At 35.6% G+C, this 22,778-nt stretch overlaps 2 protein-coding genes across 3 annotated transcripts in view; one reads left to right on the top strand and one right to left on the bottom strand.

Moving 5' to 3' along the window:
- LOC149804614 (protein arginine methyltransferase NDUFAF7, mitochondrial-like) overlaps positions 1-22,778 on the top strand; it is a 71,149-nt gene that overhangs the window by 47,677 nt on the left and 694 nt on the right. The window contains exon 9 of the mRNA XM_089942436.1: positions 5,578-5,645. Within this exon, the coding sequence (XP_089798562.1) occupies positions 5,578-5,645 (68 nt within the window). The remainder of the gene's footprint in view (positions 1-5,577; positions 5,646-22,778) is intronic.
- On the bottom strand, positions 11,639-20,781 carry LOC149804616 (uncharacterized). Of its 2 annotated transcripts, XM_089942463.1 has the most exons (3): positions 20,405-20,781; positions 14,815-14,900; positions 11,639-14,769 (listed from the first exon to the last, which is right to left on the bottom strand). In XM_089942463.1, exons 2-3 carry the CDS (start codon positions 14,860-14,862, stop codon positions 13,906-13,908), a joined length of 912 nt encoding a protein of 303 aa, XP_089798589.1. In that variant the 5' UTR covers positions 14,863-14,900; positions 20,405-20,781; the 3' UTR covers positions 11,639-13,905. The 2 variants fall into 2 exon arrangements, with proteins under 2 accessions (XP_089798589.1, XP_089798582.1); XM_089942456.1 differs by having other exon boundaries at positions 11,639-14,900; positions 20,405-20,753.

The following is a 22,778-nucleotide window of genomic DNA, read 5'->3' on the forward strand; positions in this document are numbered from 1 at the left end:
CAGTGTCTAGCTGGGGTTTTCACTTAACAACTTTTTATGATATCTAGTAATCTTAAATGCAAATGATGCCAATCTGACATCCAGTATGGACATTATGGTGTCCATCTGAAAAATATTGTTGTCACTTCTTCACCTCAACTGATGTCCATAGCATTATGTGTATATGAGATCTTGTTGGTCATAAATGGAAAGGATGCTAATGTGACCTCCCACAACTTGGCAAAAAACAGCTACATCTCGTGACTGGAGGACCAGAAGGAAATAAGAAACTTTCTTGAATTACATAGTTGTTTCTTTATTAATGATTCTGATCCAACGTCCAAAATGGCTGCCATGATAGCCACCTAGAAAATATATTTATAGCTACTGTTTATGAATGGATTGCCCTATTGGCCTGGGGTTTTAACTAAAACACTATTATACAGTATGTAGCTCGTTCAGAATTAAAATGGTGCTGATGATACCTCCAAAATGGCACCATAGTGACCAACTGAAAAAGCCTATCATTATTCCTTTATAACAAATGATGTCATTGGCATGGGGTTTTCACTAAAACACTTATAATATTTCATTGATACTGAGTGAAAATGGTGTATATCTGACCTTCACAATATATGCACTTTTGTATGAAGAGTTTTGAAAACCAGACCTACTTGTAATTGACCATGGTGTCAAGTCAGAGGTTGTTGCCTACATTTTTGTACTTCATTCAGTTAGCACATTGGCTTATTCATATAAAGGTGAATTTGACCAGACTTTGTCTTGAGTTAAATTCCAATAAATAAGTAGATATCAGTCTGACAATCATGTTTTGTTCATGACTCAGGTTTTTAGCTGTACTAACTCTTAAGCATCATAACACAAACAATTGCAAACTACATAATGTGCCAAGAGATCTGGGTTCATGCAGTTTGTTAAGAGAAATCAATTCCAAGATGAGCTTCACTATACAGAAAATGATTATCTGCTGGCCTCGGAAGTGCTGTCAGTGCTCGTCTTTCTCCGTATTAGTGCTGGGTAGTGGAAGATACCAGGAGCAAGTATACTGAGTATATTAAGCTTGTCCCATTCTTGTGCCTGAAGCAGAACTATATTTTTCACAGGCTGAACCTGAAATAACAGTTGTATCAGCAATTAGGAATGCACATGTGCAAATTCCATAGGGTACTGCAGTTTTGCCAGTATGCCCGGATGATGTCATATATGCAAATGAACTCCAACCTGAGAATGGTGTCAACTCATGTATTTGAAAAAGAATTCTTTAAATGTATTAACAGTGAGCATTTGGCAAAACAAACAAGAATTTGCAGATGTGAATTTATGTGGACCTTGTCTAAATATCAAGCAAGAAAAACTTATTTTGATTGATCATGGAACTGGCTTTTGAGTCAAGCAAATTATTTTATGTTGGACTCGTTGCTTCTACATAGCAAGAAATCCTGACTAAAGTTGATGAAATCCATCTATATTGGTGCATCCCTGCTGGACTGAACTAAATTACCAATGTTTGAGTTTTATTACGATAATATTAAGCTACCGGTATATTTATGCAGACATGTCACATTCAGATTTTGAAAACTAAGTTAGATAAAAGTGAATAAGTATCCATTAAATCCTCCAATGTTAAGTAATCACAATAAAAAAATTCCAAGATGAATGCATGGGCAAACCAAACCCATTATGGAATACCTCAGACTGGCCAGAAATGTACTTGACTGTGGTTGGCTCTTGTAAAAATATTAAGATGGCCAAAGGAGTTTTCTGGGTTGTGGCCATACAAGATCTCAATCCCAGCATGTTTGCAAATTATCATGAGAAACTAAATCATTCACCCATGCTGTAATCATATTTGGTCAATGAAACCTTGCATGGGTGTGCTTCACTGTTCCAAGGTAACTTTGTCCCCACTGGAGACCATGTGATGGATTGTGTACTCACAGGAACAACTTGTAATTCCTGTCACATGTAAGCCCCATTTGGTAGTGGAGGTATTTGCTGGCACTAGGTGATATTCTGTTGGTGCTCTGGAATGTTCATTCAATCTGAGATCATAAACATATTGGGTCAGTAACACAATGTTGTGTGCTTTCTATCTCCCCTGCAGTATACAGATACCGAACCAAATTGTTTCCAAGTGAGTCTAACATGGGTGACTGTGAAACTGCTTCATATGTAAAGGTGACAATTATTTGCCAGATCACATCAGCAGGTTTAACCCAATCATAAGTGTGGTTTCATTATTTAATGCTTTTATGAGGTAAAGTTTCTCAAGGTTATATTCTGTTCTGGTTTTCCCCAATTGCATCCCTGGGTGATTTGATGTTGATTACTCCTATGGCAGTAATGTTTTGAAGCTTCTGTGTGGATCAGGTTGACTGCTGTGGAGAGACTCTAATGATACATCTGTACATTAGAGATCAACCTGATATTTACTGCAGTGACAAGTACATGTGATGTCCATGTGTGTTGTCAATGCAAAAACACCTGTTTATGCGACATTATGGAAATGGCCTTGGTGATGTCCCCTGGGGATTGTTCCCAAGTGTGCCAAAGGTTATCATGGCCCTCGTCTCATGTACTGTGCGAATCGTTAAACAAGTTGCAGTGTAAGTCATTGATAGAATCAAAAGTACTATCGATGTTAATGCTATACATTCACAGACTTGACTGTTACAACAAGGTCTACTGGACCATCTATGATGCTCATCACAGACACAAACAAATGCCCTGACCGTATCAAATACAATGTTGACACCAGTAACAATGATATGGTTTTAGGAGACAAATGCTATTTCAAATGCAGAGTTGAAGAGCATCATCCCCAACTTAACATATGTGAGAAGTTTTCTTGCATGATTCCACTCTCACACATATTCAAGTTCTGAGGAGACATATGTAAAGTATTTTTGGGCAAAACACATTGTGATGCTAACTCATAAAAGGCAACAACAACCATGCAATTTATCATGATGGTGCTGCTGACAGTGGTAAAATTGTGTTATCCAAACTTACACTTTGGATGCATTCATAAAACCCCTTATTGTCCTCAGACATATTTGATAGCATTTATAGAGACTGGTGGAAAATCTATGATTTCATTCCTTACGATGACCACAGACTTGGTGCAAGCAGCAGAATGCTCATGGCAAATAGGTAACCAACAGTTTGTCATCACACCATGTCATGTGTTTATGACATTTCAGATAAGAGACAATCTGGCCACCCAACTGGAAAGTCTAATGATATTTGCAAAACTGCAAGCAAGAACTCACCCAAGATATTTTGCTTATCTTTACCAACAGTAATGTTGCACGTGTGTATCACAAGGTGCTGAAATACTTATTACAGGACCAAATTGTTGATACAGGATTGCGCAGTTCCCAATGAGACTTCACTGCATGATACCAGATGCATTACTTTTCTCTTCAGCATCCAGACCTGGTTAAGCAGTCTGTGATGGACATGTGCTAGTTAAGCAATCTGTGGTGCATCTTCCACATAGACTCATACGGACCTGAGAAGCAAAGTTTCCATGTGAATGCATGCATGTGCAAAGAATTCCCAGTGGGGAAAAGCCACAGGGAATATAGAAGGGGTTGTAGGATGGGAGACATGATAGGTACAAGTGGTTCAGATCTCCATGAGGACAGTATCTCTTGTGATGAATCCAGGTTGGAAATTTATATATTAGATGAGGACAATCATGTAAATACATTGAAAGAAATACAGCTGACTGAATCAAAAATGAGGAAAGCTTATGCACTAGCCAGGTGTCCCTGTTCTGGCTTTCTTCTGTCTGTGGTCCATTACAAAGTGTTTGCTATTGCTACTCCTTCTGAACTACTAGGAGGACAGCCATGAAACTTGGCACTTACTTTCATCCTGTAGTTTTGTTAGTAAAATCATGAAACCTGGCTACAGTTTCTTGCTGTAGTCTAGATGGCCCAAAAACAGGAAAATGGTGTTTCTTGGATATTCATTATGGCCAATATGGTAGCTATTTTGAAAATCTTGTTGTTGCTTCTCTAGAATGGATCATAATATCCACATGCAGTTTTCACTAAAAGACTTCTTATTATAAGTAGAAGATCTGAAATAAAAATTATACTAATCTGATATCTAACTTTGCTGCCATGGAGACCAGCTTAAAAATCATTTTATGTCTACATTTCCTGAATTAATGATTTGTGTAAACAACTGATTTTCATTAAAGCACTTCTTGCAGTATGTAATTGAGCCTGTATAAAAATGATGTTGATCTAACTTCCAAAATGGCTGTCTTGGCTGCCAGTTTAAATTCTTATGGCTTCTACTCCTAAAGAGATGTTTCCATTGACATGGGTTTTTACTAAAACACTATATCCATATGTGGTTATTCAGACTAAAAATGGTGCTAATCTGACATGCAGCATTGCAACTATATCTAAACAATCTTGTTATCACTAATCCTCTGGATGGATGAATGACATTGTCATTGGATTTTCACCAAAACATACTTCTTTCAATGTGTATAGTCCATTTTGTGGGCCATTGCACGGTCCTTTTGTCTGACCATAACATACTTTTTCTTCAAATGTTTTCTTTCCCTATGATTGTGAGCCAGTTTAGTGTTCAGTAATTCTTGGAGGAACTCCTGAATAATTTTTTACGATATTTTAAGGCATAGTTTAAATTCATGCATAAAACTGATACAGTTCTAATTAAAGTGTTTTAGAAGAATTAAGACACAGGTATTTACTCAGTAGATTTAATAACATAAGGTCAAAATTTGGTTGGCTCCTACCCAGGGTTAACCTCTCATGACAAGCATAAAGTCAAAATTTGATTGGCTCCTACACATGGTTAACCTTTCATGATATGCATAAGGTAAAATTTGATTGGCTCCTACCCAGGTTAACCCTCCATGACAAGCATGACACTGTCATGTTGACTCTAAACATTGCAACAATTCATCTACACTCAGCATATGATTACTATTACCATCCCTACTCGCTTACAAGTCAAGTCATATTGCAAACAACAAAAGTCTTTATCTGCCATAGCTTAACCTGCCTGCAAGGCCAGGGTATATGTTTTTTGTTTCACTGATTTTTCCTAGCAGAATGTACAGACCCAGATCTGCCAGCACATTATGCAGCAGCAGTTCTGGGTCTGTGCAGATTGCAGTTGAGTTTGACTTAAAAGTTAGTATACATGATATTAGAGCAGGCTGTTCTTTATGTATGGAACACCATTTATGATAGATGCTTGAAAATATGATTACAATGAACATTGTGTTTTATCTTGCTATTTAAAAATTGTAAGATACAATTATGTCAGGGTTCATACTATTGATTAAAGTCAAATCAAGGGCAAAATGTTTTGATTTTTTTTGTAATTTCCATGTTATTTTGCTTTTATGTCCATTAAGAGTATACCAGACAGGCTTTAATTGATCTTTATTAAAAATGGTGCACATCTGACCACCATGTTTATGATGTGAGCAAGTTTGAAAACCAGACCTCCATGGTCTTTTTGGTGAAATTCAAAGTCCTTCGTCCATTATTTCAAATTAATATGTGAAATTTGAATTTTCAGTTCAAATATTTGGTCCTGTGACACAGAATGAATTCCTGCATAACATGGGGATTGGAGTACGGCTTCAGGTAAGAAAGAAAAGTCATTGAGGAGTTTAATAAATATAAATTTGAATATGTTCATTTTAATTTTTTCATGGATTATTTTATTAGTCTTCTTGTTCTTGTCATGTGGCAAAATGTACACATATTTCGTCTGACATTTTTTGTTTCTTCATAGTAACTGTCATTGTACCTTGATCAAACTTTGTGGAACACTTACATAAGGGCAACGAAAGGAACTTACTGATTTTTGGGATCAATAGGTCAAAAAACTATGGTCAAAATGGTTCAGAAAAAGGTTTCTGCAACAAATTTTTAATTCTAGGCCTTTATACTTTAAAAAATTTATTGGATGGCTTTCTTCCTAAACAGTTTGTTTTATGATCAAAAGATCATGTTAACAGTGATTCATAAATACTCTCATGGTCAAAGTGACTCAGATAAGAAATAAGTCATGGTCACAGTTACTCAGATAAGATATCAGTCACAAAGACTCATATAAGATCTACACTCATAGTAACAGTGACTCAAAAAAGAAATAACATTATGTAACAGTGACTTAAAAAGAGATACTGTTATAGTCATAGTGACTCAAATAAAAAATAAAGATCATGGTTACAATGACTCAATAAAAATACCATCTTGGTCACATGGACTCATATAATAAATAAAATCATTGTTGCAGTGACTCCAATAACAACTACTGTACCATCATACTCAAAGTGGCTCCAATAAGAAATACCATTATCATCACATTGACTCAAATAAGAAATATCATCATAGTCACATTGACTCAGATAAGAAATACCATCATGGTCACAGTGATTCAGTAATAAATAAAGATGGAGGTCATATAGAGAGGTAAAAAAGAAATGCCATGCATTCATTCATTTTCATGGATATCATTCATCCATTTTCATGGATATCATTCATTCATTTTCATGGATATCATTCATTCATTTTCATGGATATCATTCATCCATTTTCTTGAATATCAGCATTCATGTTTTTGTGGGCTTTAAATGGCAAAATATTTGTAGTATAATGTTTTATGCAGTAGTTTGTTTTGAATAGGTAGATGATTTTGTATATTCTGAAATCTGATTTGAATGGGTAACCTGATTTTGTGTATTCAGAAATCTGATTTGAATGGGCACCTGATTTTATATTTTCAGAAATCTGATTTGAATGGGTAACATGATTTTGTACATTCTGAAATCTGATTTGAATGGGCACCTGATTTTATATTTTCTGAAATCTGATTTGAATGGGTAGTCAGATTTTATCTATTCTGAATTCTGATTTTGAAAAATAATTTTTGTGTTTCTGTTGAAAAATATTAGAATGCCAGTACCATTACATGAACTGTGTGTGTGTGTGTGTGTGTGTGTGTCTGTGTGTCTGTGTGTGTGTGTGTGTGTGTGTGTGTGTGTAAACCGAGGACATTAACGAGATTACACACCAACGTACCGAGGACGTCCTCGGTTGGTAAAATTATCAAATCTTGCTTCTCCCAACTATTTTAGCCTAGAATAACATAAAATCGTGATTTGTAGGAAGGTCCCCGTTTACACGCTTGGTATTTGTTCGCGCTTTTGGAGTGTATCTTTCCTCCTAAGTTGCTGATACACACGCTCAAAACCATGTTCTCGATTGCCCAGTGGAAAACTTGTAAAGAGATCTCCACTATCAAATTACACATTGCAAAAAGGTATTATCTCCCTTTAGATCCAAGCATCAGATATAAACTACTAAGCTAAACTATAAGAAGATAAGCTGGTGCATATAACAGTCCCTGGTATTTGTATTAATATTTCATACATGTGAGACAATATTGTTGGGAAACTCAGGATACATTCATACCACACACGTTCAATCTATGACATGTACGAAAGAAGTACATCAAAATGCTATTGGAAATACGCATGAATTCATTGTAGAGTTGGAATGAAGCTGCTAATTATCCGACCCATCTGTAAAGTTAAAACGTCCTGTGTGTGGTGAGATTTTACACACGTTAAGATATTGAAAAGACATCCTTGATATGCAAAATTTATTTTGTGATTATTAAATGAGCTTTATCCTCCCCTATTTCATAATTTGCCTATTTAGTATTCAAACAGGATATAACATATGTGATTCAAGTAAACAAAATCCTGTCACGATGAGATCGAATTATCACTAACCGAATTTGGAAGTTACATGCACAGAACTTCAGTAAATATATAGAAAGATAAATGTATTATACAGAGGTCAAACATTTATCATCAAGATGATCAGTCCCAAAATGAAACATTTAATTACAGGAATATGTTTTTCATTATCACGCTCTTAAGACCTGCGACTAAACATGCAAGCAACCATACACTGTTGAATGCATTAAATGTTCTTTTAAATGTATTCACTTGCTTCCGTTGGCGATTGGATGACTTTGCTGAACATATCATGAATTATTGTATCGCTATTTCTGTTGTAAACGAAGTCTTATTAAAACAACACACAACATATAAATACAAGATGTCAATCTATATTGCTTTCCCAAATTTAAAGAGGTTTTTAACAATAGCCAAAACGCTCAGGATGTTCTACAGGACGAACTTGTATTTATAACGCTCAGGATGTTCTACAGGACGAACTTGTATTTATAACTTAACAGAACATTTACTTAGAGCTGCATTAGACTGTAATATTCTTACTCATTTAGTCTTTATTCAGTATGTTTAATACAGAAGGCGACGCAGGAAAGAAAAAAAACTGTTTAAAACTTCCAATCAGCGATACAAAACACCTTTACGTGGTACACTGAATTAGCAAATGTATAAACTAAATGATTCTGAAGGTGAACCAAGAGAGTGTTGTACCATTGACATATATTCTTGTTCATTCATGGCTCCAAAACAACAAAAAAAAACAACAAAAAAAAACAGAATAAACTGTTTATAAAAAGGTATTAGACAAGTATCCCCATCCACTAAATTTATGCATACATCTACTCTCATAGAACTTTGTTCTTCGCTTCTGCAATTACTGAACTTTAAAGCATTTTAAGAGGTTTCGATTCAGTTAACATAGATAAGTTGTTGTTGTTGTTGTTGTTGTTGTTGTCGATGTTTTAGTCTATCATTATTCTTTGTCTTGAGGTTGAGATAAAACATTATACAGATTACAACAGAAATAATGTTGTATGGATCATCGATTTATTCAGCCAAAGTTACTTGAAAAATAAAAAGTCTCCGTGAAATACACAATATGGCTAACACAAACATTCGTTCTTATTTTCAACTTTATATCTGCACATGCCAGAGAGAGAGAGAGAGAGAGAGAAAGAAAGAAGATTCGTACGCGTATTATGCAACAAAGATATTACTATATTTTGTCAAAAAGCGAATAGTCATTGCCAATAAGGCAAGTTTCCTGCCATAAATGATCTAATCCAGCCAAATAGTATTGCTATAATCCAGGGGTATTTGCTTGACCGAGCAGTATCAATCCCTGGCACGATTCCACTAGAAGTCATAAGTTTACCCCAAATTTCCAAAGACTTCTCTACAACTTCGGTTATAAATTAGAAAGCCTGACATGTCCATTATATACATAAATTTTTCGCTAATCAATGCAGGAACACAGATCTCAAAATTTGCCAAATATATATCAACCGCACATCTGTATGGTTTCTCTTCATCAACTTTCCGTATCGTCAGCAGTTCAAGCCGTAGAAACTATACAACTATCCTCTAACACAGGGAACTATTTTTCCTGCGCCACCTTAGGCCAGTCAATTCACAGTTTCAAGGCACATTTCGCCAGTACAACTGTTTCACATTTGCCACCATGGCGACATAAACGGTATCTGCCAAGTCCCTTCTTGTTTATTCTTGTGTGTAATTTACCGGTCTCCTGCCGTAAATACTGCCACTGCAGTCACACAACCAATGTACACCATTAGGTTTTAATAGGGACTATATTACTCCAGGGACACCCATGCGGTTTTGACCTGAATTCACTAAAAGTCAACCATGGCATCATGGAAACTCACTAACACTTCACTCCTTGACATTTCTCCTACTCAATGGCTAGTAATTTAGGCTAAGGAATGTGTCCATTGCATCCAGTTCCAATAATCAAACAAGTAATCACACAAATCTAAGAATTCCTTAAAACGGGGCGCTACAACCAAATGTGGATACTCCAAATTTATTACGAGATGATCTCCAAAGCGATGGATTAGTCTGAAGCGTGTTATGTCGTACCAAAGTCTAATTGCGGGACAATCAGTAAATTAGTAAATTCATCAGTCTGTCAATAACAACAAGATATATATTCAAAAAAATAATGTAATTGCCCTAAAGATCAGTTGTAGTCGAAACCCTTATAGAGGTTACAGTTACTTAATAATAATATGTGATTTAGATTTGATTTTAACGTAGCTTTAACAATCTTTCAGTCATATCGCTATGTTGTCTGCAGTGTGGCAGTTTATAGTGATGTCTTATCATTGGGGCATTATGCCACATACATGTAGCCTGATGTGACACGCAGTCACATTATTTTTACACCAGGCTGACTAAGTCATAACACTAACCTCCTAATGCTGAGCGACTAGCAAGGCAGCTGTTAGTACCATTGTCATGTCTTTGTTATGGCTCTGCCTGGGTTCTAACCCGCAACCTCCCGCATCCGAGGCGGATGCTCAAACCACTAGGCCACCTGAGCGGTTGTACTGATTGTTAAGACTGGATTAGATGTGCAAATATGTCCTTGTTGATCATAATGTACAAATGTCCATGGTCTCCGTGATTTTGTCAAATAGTGTGCGTCCTTAGTTTGTATGGATTATACAGAAAATTTTTATATACGTGTGCATCCTCGCTTGCATTGCTAAATTTCATATTCCTTAGAATTGATAATACAGTTCCCTCCTTGATACATCACCATTTCTTATTAATGTACTGCCTCAAACAGTATTTGATTTTGCTCTAACATCGCCAGAACAAATGTCCTCGGTACGCGGTTCCATACACAAGTCCTCTATATCCACAAAATACAAGAATGTGTGTGTGTGTGTGTGTGTTACTTGTTTGCATTATTCTGGGAATAATTTTAATATTCAGAAAAATGATGGCTGTATCTTTCTTTCATCAGTAATTGAAATTTCAAGAATTAAGAATAAACAAATTTATTGGAACATTTAAAACTCAACAGTCCACAAATCTACAATGAACATATGATTATCTGCAAAATAATCATTATCAAAAAATTATCACAGAAATTATCACCATTAAGTATGTAACACAATATTTTCCTATGATCTACCCATGTAAAAACCACCTCATAAATTTTGTGAAAATTGGGGATGGTCTTGTCACTTGGTAAGACATTCGAAAGTAATAATTACCTGTGATATGGTATGGCAGGTAATTGAGCATGGGCTTATCACAGCAGGTTAATGGTATTTACCTAGTGCCACACATAATGAACATTTACACCAAGTACCGGTAGATTTACCATATATACTTGCTTATAAGTTGGATCCAATTGCAAACTGCACAGGGGGCCCTGAGTGGCCGAGTGGTCTAAAGTGCTCACCATTATGAATCGCTGCCATCTCACCTATGTCTGCGTGGGTTCGAGTCTCGGGTTCAGCCAGTGTGGGTACGTGAGAAAGCTAGCCAGTAGCTTCTCATGGGTGGGTGGTTCTTTCCGGGATTTTCCCAGGTTCTTCCCCTACCATTTATAATGGCCACCATGTATAGCCTATCTTGTGCTGAAAAATGACATTAAACCCTACAACAACAACAACAAACTGCACAGACCAAGAGCTGGCATCACATGATGCACCAGAAGATCTTTGCAGTTTGTTAGGAGTAATATGTAGAACAAATAGCATCATGATACAGTGTATGAGGTTGCACTGTCAGATCTTGGTGTATGTTGTTTGCAGAGAACCATACTTATAAGCAAGTACATATTGTAGATAAGTGTCACCAAAATTAACTACAGTAGCAAAGATAAAACTAATGTTTTCAATCATACAGTTTTATTGATACAGAAATAATAATTTTGATGTAATCTGATTTCTTGAATCTAATGGTGAATTTTACTTCAAAACAACAAAGGGATAGGTTAACAATGACCTTCTATAATCTTGATACTTTTTAAAAAAACAAATTACATCTTTTGTCTCCTTCCTTTACTTAAATATCAGGAAGAAAATTACACAACACATCTGAGAACTGATGAAGACTATAAAAATTATTCCTGAATTTTGATTGGGGATAAAGTTAGGCCAATAATTCATCGCCTCACTCATGATCATATTGATTGGTGGTTATGGGGCTGATATCACCTATTCATTAAAACCTGCAAAAATCTGCAGCCAATGTTGGCTGCACACATCGGTGTACATTTTATACACTTTCCAGTATTTCTCACAGCTATAGAACTACCATCAGCTGAAGAGTTCTTTTGGTGACATGTACATAATATTTCCAGAGCAAGTTCTGTGCTTGGTGACTTGTAAATTAACATGGAATAGCAAAACCCTCTGTCCTGTGGCCATTTTGAATTTCATGCTAAATATAGCTGTTACCAATTACCAGTATGTGTCTAAAGTGTATGCATGTTTGTTCTGGAAATATCTGCATGCAGCAAAATTGCACATTTTAATGAACAGGTGAATCATGCCCACATATTGTCCATCATTATCAACACAGATTTGTGAGGAGTTGATTCATTGGACAAGGATAAAGTAACCTGTTATGGTTTTCTATTAAAACTTTCATTTCTTGTGTACTCACATCAGATGTGAACTTTTAGATGTATTTCCACAAAAGCCATGAAATTACTACCCATTTCTTTAATATTACATTAAATGTGTTGCCCTGCCCTGCACATGATGGAAAATCATTTTCAGATCATTGTACACAGGTAAACCCCACCCCTAATCAATCCCAAAGTTTAAAACTTGTCATGAAGGTGTTTGGGGACAGTTACCAGGCATCATGCACATACACATGTACTCATAGGATTGGCAGTCTTATGACATTGATAATGGTGATACAACAAACCACTTTTAGTACTCTGACTTATTACAAGGAAAAAAGGTTTCATATTTGGCATTCCTATATTGAAGGCTGGAGCTACAACTTCTTCCAGAAAAGGAGTTCTGGGCTCCAACTTTCAGCAACCTATGGAGAACCCTGGTTAATGCCTATCTTTTCTTCAAAATGCAGAGGAATGTTTGGCCACCACAGTTTATTTCTCCCTTTGATAGATTCATAAAAGCTATATTTCCGTAAGAAAAGAAAAGTCAAGTGATCTCTATTAATATTACATGATTTAGTGCCTCTTATTGTAAAATATTTGCACTGTGACTTTCCAAAATGACCCCTACAAGACATGTGCCTAATAGTATGGGTTATTTATCGAAGCTGCCTTGCATTGTACTGTGTGTCTATCGGTTGATCTCTCTGGTATTTTATCAGGGCACCTTCAGCTGGTGAGAGACGGTGATCAAACCAATGCTCCCCTAGCATGATCATGCATTCAAGGTGCATAGGGGATTATATATCTCTACACTAAGTATATGAACATCAGGAGGCCGACTTTGTCATGGATGTGGAAGAAACAAGAGTATTCTGAGTAAACCACTGTGCCAGGCAGACCCTTCAGACATATTGCCATGGCATAGCTGAACATAGCAAGCACCTTGGCATCCATATGTCTTTCCACACCCTAGATTAGCCTCATTGCTAAAGTTTTCTTTTGTTCTTGTTTCAACTTAGATTAATAAAAGGCATGCTCAACAAAATGTGATTCTCTTGTTTTAATTAAAAGTGCAGTTGCAACCTACACAAGGTATGTATATTACCATAACCTCTGTGATGTTTGGAGGAAGAGCAAGTAAGGAAAACAAATACTTGATTATAACGATTCTCTTGGTTATCCCCCTTTCATTTGGCAAAATGAGTGACATAAAGACAGGTCTGTAATCATCTTCCTTGAGATTTCTGTGGATTTTCTGTGTTTTTTTAATCAGTTTGATATATTGTTAGGTTACATTTACTTTTATACTTGATCTCGAAGAATTGCTTTTGGCATTGAAGAAAATATGTAGGGAAATTTTAATGAAATAGCAGCGAAAGGGTAACATCAAAAATATTGTTTGCAATCGTCCCATCTCCACAGTTGTGTTTTGGTCAGAAAGATGTGAATCAAGGAAGTTTAAATTTAACACTGGCAGAAAATATATACAAAATTGTGCACAAAAATTTAAATGAAGGGGCTATTATTGGTTATTATTGTTATCATTTTTCCTCCAGTATTTAAGCTCAAGTTTCTCCCCATCATCTGGAACCCTAAATAAGGTGATCACTACATTATCATCCTGGCCCTGGTACAACATTTCCCGAGGATAATCCAACAACTTGTGTCTTCTTGCACGCCAGAGCATTCCAACAACTTTGTCTGATATATATACATACGTCTTGAAAAGTTTCCCAAAAGTAATTTTGTATGTTCCGTCTTCCTGTTTGTCCCCACGATCAGCAATAATTTTGCATAGTTCAATTATCTCTGCAGCTATATGTTTTCCAGCCTTTTGACCACGCATCCATGTGAGTGACCCCTCGACTGGCCAGCCATAGTCCTCTTCTAGATAGGCAGGGTTTATTCGTCGAGCCTCGATCTCTGCTCCCTCCCAATCAAAGAATGGGTTAAGAGTCTGTTTATATTGATGGTCAGTGGCAAAGCTTTTCCAGTGAGATACACCGTCAGATACCCTTCTGTCTATTTTGATCTTTTTAGGGTCTACCAACCGAGCTTTCTCTTTAGCTCTTTCTAAATCAGATTGTTCATCATAATTTTGCCACAACGAAACTCCATCTTTAACTTTCTTACATGTCTTGATTTTTTGTATGTCTTCTATTCGAGAGTGATCGATTAATTTCTTGTTTTTTGCATCATTGTCATCATTGGCCAACCATCCTTTCTTGATCGATTCTGGATCAACAGTCCGAGCTTTTGATATCGTTCTTTCCAAATTAACATTTTTGTCTATGTTTAGCCAATGAGAAACGCCCTCAGAAACTTTATTTGTACACATAATGTTCGGTGTATATGCTTTCAGTGCACTCCCAGCTAAATTGCTATCAATTTTTGATTTCTTCATATCATCCTCTTGAACTTTGGGAACAGAATCTTGTGGAGTAGAAACAATGTCCGAAACCTGGCTACTTGAATTCATTATTGTCCAGTGAATCTACTTTAGTTAACAGGAAAGCTCTGTAACAAAAAGTTAAAATTATTACATGTGACTGTGCTCTTAAGGTGTTACAAAAGGAATTATATTTGTACCTTTGATCTCTTGAAACTGAGCCAGTTAATACCAAGATTAATTGATGTATAAAGATTTGTTTGTATTTTTTAACTAAGGAAACAGCTTAGTATATCACCAGTTTCGAGTGCAGTTCCCTTTTGCTATTTCATGTCATAAAATGTAATATTGGTACATTTGTGTATGGTTTAAATATTCAAAAATAATTTTTGTTTTCATTTGGTAGAAAGTGTATTTAAGTAATTGTCCATTTCAGTATAAAATCAGCTGCCTTAAACAAGACCATGCATATAAACACATTGAAAACCGTATAGGTGCTGCTGTCATGTCCATTTGTCATAAGTCATGCCCATTTGTCATAAAACTTTACTCAACGTTTCGAGCAAGAAATGTTACTGAAGACTTTGAAATTTTACACACAAGATACAAATGCATTCTTTTGATTGGTCAGATTATTCTTTAGTAAGAATTGGAATGGAGTGATGTTTTATGATGGAAGGTCGAGATGAACTCCTAGTAGAAGGGTTTAGACATAATACACACATCTCAGTTAGGAATTCAAGAAAATGAGTTTCCTATTTGAGCAAGGATAGAAACATAATCTCATTTAAGAGTGATTGATTCCTTGTTTTGTTCCTATCCTAGCCATACAGTCAATCGTGCTTATGCATTGTCTTGTTTTCTGCCATCAGGTGTATGTTGTATGTCCATTAGCACTTGCATAAGAATACAATACCTGGGATGTATACAAACAGATTTTATCGAACATGGCATTTGGGGCAGGTATATCTCGATACAGATATAAACGTGTTCAACTAGACAGTGGATTAAAAACAAAAAAGGTGATGTGTAAGATTTGTGGACTGCAGGTCTCACACCTTTTAGAATGTGTTTTTTGGGTTTGACATGTATGTCATGAAATGATACATAGTCATTTGGAAACTATTTCAGGATTGATGTGATGTATAAACTTCAAATGAGGTCGATATATATATATATATATATATATATATATATATATATATATATATATATATATATATATATATATATATAAAATAGATTTTCATAGGATGCCATCAATATAATCGACAGGTTGAGATATATAGTTCATGTATAACTAGCCCTCTTTTACCTTCAGGTCTAGACCAAAGTAACTTTTTACATTTTTTTTACTCCAGTCAAGTTTTCAAAACGATAACTTGATACAATACTATCTTGACTCGGTACAGAAGGACATCTAAACCACATCTCGAATCAGTTCACTGTGTTGATGTTTAGTGATCCTGATTAAAGGTTTTAAACTCCATAATCTGAGAAAATATGATTGGATTTCAACCGATTTTATAATCACGCCTCCATTGGCAGTTGATCGTCCTTGTTATTTTCATTCCAGTCAATCAAACTACCAGACCAAGTGCCACTTCTGAATTGACTCAACCCGTTAAAATATGATTTGATACAGTGTTAACTTGCTATCTTAATCAAAAAACTGTCACGATAACATGATTTCCATATAATTAATCTCACTTTAAAATTCATAAGTAAAAGCACTTAAACGTGGATTAATTCCATAATATAATAAACTAAGAAATATAACTGTTGTTCACTATTTGTTTATTCGTTCAGGATCGACAATTTATGTCATAAAATCCAGGTTAATAAAATGTACATGTATTATCACTTGGAATTGATGGGTACCAGACCCAGGCGGGGTTTTACACTACTCGGAAATACTCAGACGGGCCGGGTTTTAAGATAAAAAAATCTTATCTTGCCATGCTTCTCCACCCTTTCTGTAAATCGGTAATTAAAATAAAGGACACACCACCCACCCCAAAAAAACAACCAACAAACAAACAAACAAAAAAGCCATTTTATGAAAGAATTGGGGGTGCAAGATGGTGCGGGTGGGGTAGGTGTGTGGGAAAACCGGACACATCCGGAGTGGAGAAACCCAGCCGGATAGTTCTTTGTCCGACTTTCTGTTCGTTGTAATATATCTCCCTAATCCTTTATGTGGAGATTTAAGAAACTTTTGTAGTTGTGATATCCCTGAATAAGCAAATGTAAGTGGAGTGTAATTTATTACTCCAAGCCCTGGGGTCTCTGGGAGGGGACAAAGGTCAAATGTACAAATATTTCGATTACAATTAATTTCAAATTATTTCTGACCAAAATTTTACATAAAGCACTCGTATCTGGAAGACACATGGATATATTCAAGAAGTGTCACCTTGCTTATGTAGGAATGCTTGATCAGACAAACCGTGCCGTCAAAAAAATCAAATGTCAAAAGGAATCGAATATATATATATATATATATATATATATATATATATATATATATATATATATATATATATATATATATATATATATATATATATATATGCGCACTCTGCAACCAAACGTTAACAGTTGTAACTAATTATTCGAGATGCATGTTAAATTGAAATTAATACACTGAAACATTTTTATAACATGGCGATAGGAAAGCAATATTGGTTGTTCTAATTTGTATCTACCACTTTTTTAATTGTTTGATTACATTGGCATACTTTCAAAACATCATTGAATGTAATTCTCATTTTTTTGGATAGGAAACGGAAGGATTTTCATTGATATCTTCAGACTTAAAAATTTCTTTTTATGTACAAGTGTTGTATAGCTCGCGCTATAAGCAACGAGCAAATGGCATAATGATGACGTCCGTTATTTACAAAAGTATTTTTGAAAGTTCAATGCGTCTACCTGAAGAGTATCTACGATAATGCGAATACTCTTGAAAGAATAAACTATCAACGTATATCCGTGTATGTATATATATATATATATATATATATATATATATATATATATATATATATATATATACATACACACACACACACACACATATATATATATATATATATACATACACACACACACACACATATATATATATATATATATATATATATATATATATATATATATATATATATATATATATATATATATATATATATATATATATATATATATATCTGTATCTGTGTGTGAGGAGTACAGTGTAGTACAAGATTCTCATTCATCAACACTTTCTCAGGATAATATACACGGTAAGGTTAGTGTCCTTATCATGGGTATTAAGAATTAAGTATTGATAAGGTTGAGAGTTGAAGGCCGGCTGTAAATAGAATACCGCTGCACTGCACTACAGGAAGGCACTTAACCTCAAGACTTGTATCAACACATCAAGTATGTACCGGCTAATCCTGGGAACGAGTCTTATACTCCATTTCGCCGCGTGCCATCCAGACTATCAAAACGATCGTGAAAACTTGTTTTTAACCGGGGCTGAAACGGTTAGTAAATGCCTTTACCCGTAAGACATTACTCGAACCATAATTTGTTAATTGCAGTAGAAAACATCTCATGTACAGACAGTAAACTGGCATGAATTACAACATAATTAAAGCTTACAGTTCCTAAAACCTAATAAAAATGCTGACAAGGTATTAGTCGATTTCCTGTGCAGGAGATCGTTCCACTTTTAAATGTTTTGCCATTCCCTCCGGAATCCCATGCAGTAATCAGTTCCAATCAAGGGAAAAGGAATGGGGCGTGAGGCAGATTAACCGGTTGCCAGAAGGGGTGGGCGTGAGGCAGATTAGCCGGTTGCCAAGTTTTGTTACCGTTCCTACTTGAACATCAACGTTTATTTTGGGATAATCGTTGCAGCTCAAATTTAAACCAACTTCTGTTTGTATTCAATCAGCATTTTACTAGAACATCTATAGACCTAATAAGAGCAATAAGTTTTTATTGTTTCTCTTGGCCAGAAGAGCTGAATTAGTGGCATTGGTCGTGAACTAATTATTATTTTAATTTTGAAACCAATATTGTTTTAGCAGGTGCAATAAACTTACATAGTAGCCAAAATTTTGAATATAACTCCATCAACTAGTATATGAGAAGAAAAAAATGTCGCTGCTGTTAATTTTAGCCATAACCTGTCGCCATCTGTTTAAAATTAATTGACAAATAATGAAATTCCATCTGCGAAAAATGGTCCATTATAAATATGACTTCATATTGTACAGGAATATCTTCCCACATTTTGTAACAATAACAACAACAAATATGAAACATAGTTAAGAGTGTGAAACTGAAAATATTCAAGGTCTTTTGTCTCCTCCTATCTAAAGTGTATTTAAAATGGTTTCTAATATGAACTTCTTCTACAGCCAGAGGGTTAACTGAGTTGCTTGAGGCTCTTAGTCGGAATCAAAGGGTCGTGAGTTTTATACCCGTCCAGGCCAGTCCGAGTTGACTGACTTAGTGTGTCCTTGGGAAAGGGAACTTTGCTCCCATTTCTTAGGCGTGATATATCCAATAATGTGTTTAAAGTGCTGATAAAACCTTCCAACCGACGATCATACGTTGAAAATTGGAGGTAATATTTTTAAAAATCTTGGGAGATATTGAACGTCCTGAGTGACTGTATCACCTTCGTCTTTTCGAGTATAATGACATCAGACTGCAAAACACGATGTACATTGCAAATGAATCGGTAACAACGTTCCAGCGTTCTTACATACACAAATACATTTTTACATTAGAATGAGCTGTAAGAAATAATACATCACTTAATACGTCTGTCATATAATACTGTCACACCATATACACCAAGCAATATTATAATTACATAGACCAAATAATAATACATCTTCCTTTATCATGTACATAGTTAACAAGAATCGTATAATTTCCATACAAAAAGTGCTTGTATGGGTGCTGGTAGTTTCTATCGCTTTCTCCAACGCTTTGGATTCCGGAGTTTTATGTACTGAGGGACTAAAGTGCGTTCTAAACTAAACAATGCCGTTCGTGTTTTCACGTTCATCATTTAGATTAACTATACGATTTAATGCACATGGTGTATGGAAAAACAAAACCAAACAAATCTAACTATTTATGTACTCTGCCAGTTTAAGTAAGCTGATGGTAGCCCACTTCGAACATACAACATTTTATCTATGATATTTCAAATTGGATTTGGGTGTTTCAGTTGTCTGTGTTCAACCAAAAGAAGAAACAAAGTGTATTGTCGGCAACTACAGCTAAAGGCTTTGCATCATGGGTAAATCCTATTCATGAAATATTTAGGTGGAAAAAGGAAAACCAATTTACAGTTTAAATTTTTTTAATATTGTTATATAAGTTTTTCCAGTTGTAATTTCTACAATACATTAAAAATTTTATATATATATATATATATATATATATATATATATATATATATATATATATATATATATATATATATATCATCATCATCATCATCATCATCATATTGGAGCTCCGGCACAGACAATAAGCATCTCTCACAGTTTAGAAGTTTCATACCACTTTAGCAAGTTTTCACGTTAATGACGTATTATATGAAAAGTATTATACTTACATTCACAATATGGCTAGATCTAGGTCCCCACGCCTTTTCTCTTGCTCTCGTTTATATTAAAGTTCACTCGCGAAATGTCTCTAAAGCTCTAGGAGTGAGTGCGCTAATTGGCAAGAGACCAGCGCTTGTCAGACTGGCTTTTAGCATTTTTCTGATGAGTACATATTTCTCAGAGGTAAGTTGCTTTATTCAGCTTCCTCAGTCTGATTCAGTACGAACAACGCATACATGTATATCGACACGTGCCTCAGGAGTTCTAAGTTATTAGGCAGATTTATACCGTAATAAAAGGTGTATGCTTGGCTCGTTGGACCTGGGCGTTGCTTGAACCGTTTGTTGTATTCTTCATATCGCATTCCCCATCGACAGGTTCATCCACCGCTGCTTTGTATTCAAATAACGGCATCTTGTTGTGATAACAAGTATATGTCTGAATTATCTTTTGTATCTAATAAGGGATGTTGCTTTGTTAACCGTTAGCGTATTTTGCTGTTTCTTTAGTCATTTTTGTATTGACGAAAAACAAAAAAGCAGTCCAAGAATTTGAAGTTATTTTGGACCCTGTGTACAAGAAATATCAACCGTATTAACCTAAAGACACTCAGAGAGAACAGTGTAGACCATGTTCGGCTGTAGCCTGATGCGCCGGGTGGTTATTTTCTTCATGGTTCGCTTGAAATTGTGAGTACGATGGACAGGATACACCGTGATCAACCGGCACATTGACCTTTCTTGTATCTAATCTATGATATTGAAGCTTACTTATTTTTTATTCAAATAGGTCACCCAACTTACACAGTTTATTACAAATAATATGAAAACTCCCAATTTTTGTGTAAAGCGTGTGTGTGTATGTGTGATGTGGATTTTGAACAAAGCTTTAAAAAATTATCAGTCATATCGTTACAATGTCTGCAGTTTATAGTGATGTCTAGCACTGGGGCATCATGCCGCAGACACATATCAGTCGGTCACATTATCCTGAAACCAGGATAACCAGTCCTAACACTAACATCTTAATGCTGAGCACCTAGCGAGGTAGCTGTTAGCACCATTTTTATAAGTCTTTGGTATGACTGGGCCGGAGTTCGAATCCGCGACCTCCGGCATCCGAGGCGGACGCTCTAACCATTAGGCCACCGGAGCGGTCCTCTCTGTAATGTTGCATTCCTCTTAAAATACATCACCTAGAAACATGACAACAAAACAGAATAAAGAGAGACACAACGAAAGAAATATACGTATATTCACCTAATACTGAAATGAAAATGGAGAATTGTAGGCACCGTCCCCTTTAAGCTGCGCGCGCGCAGACGATCCCACGCATCGCAATCGACGTAGATCTAAAAAATTTGCTCAAGTCACCGTAATGCTTGCACAAGGCAGCGCGCATAGTGCGCACATCTACCATTCGCTTAGATGGAACGTTGATTGTAGGGTGCCTATCTGTGAACGTATTAGGCAGACCGAAGATTTTTAACTTTTGTTTTTTGTTGGGTATTTTGTGTGTTCAATGTTTGGGGGGTGGGGTGGGTTGCGGTATGTTTTTTGTTGTTTTGGGGGGATGTTTGTTTAGTTTTTGTTTGTTTGTTGTTTAGGAAGAGTTCAGTAAATTATCACTTTTACCATGTATTGTAGGTAGACATATATTCCTGGCAATTTGGATGTACAATTTGTGTATCTGGAAGGTTTTGTTTTGTCAGCCTGAGAGTAAAACAGCGAAAATACGATGACGCGGGATACTAAAACAATGCCTTTTTGTCGGTATTTACGTCATTTCTTTCAATTCCACCAATTGGCAAACACAGCAACTTACACAAAAACAGAATTTTACGCATTTTTGTACTTAACACAAAACGTATCTAACTACGTAATGTCAGACCTACAAGATGAGGATGACGTCGAAGGTGCATGGGTTGGACCATGCAGGTGCATTCATTTGCGTGAATCGTTTGTTAATCCTTTAGTTGAGGCGTCAAACGCCAGATAGCTTACTGCTTGTCAGCTACTCAACGTGGTTGGATACTTCGTTTCAACATCATTATAAATGGTGTAATATTTTAACTCTAGGGCTTAGAATATGTAACAGAAAGAAAAGTAAATTCAGCAAGCAATTTATTTCTCAACAAAGTGAAAATTCACGAGACACTTACACTATTGTAAATTAAAGTCCCATATAATCCTAAATGTGTATCACAGGTCGAGACATATAGAATGTTTCGAATAAATTCGAATAGCCTTGAATGACCTGATGTACTACAATGATGCAATTCAGAATGTCTTTAAATGAGTTTACAAAATTACGTGTTAATCCAAAGTTAGTGAGCAATTAGTAATTCCAATAATTAATTTCAATAAAAACTTCCTCTCGAAT

Source organism: Sinohyriopsis cumingii, chromosome 2 (genome assembly GCF_028554795.1).
Source record: "Sinohyriopsis cumingii isolate HCF-2022 chromosome 2, ASM2855479v2, whole genome shotgun sequence".
Lineage (NCBI taxonomy): Eukaryota > Metazoa > Mollusca > Bivalvia > Unionida > Unionidae > Sinohyriopsis > Sinohyriopsis cumingii.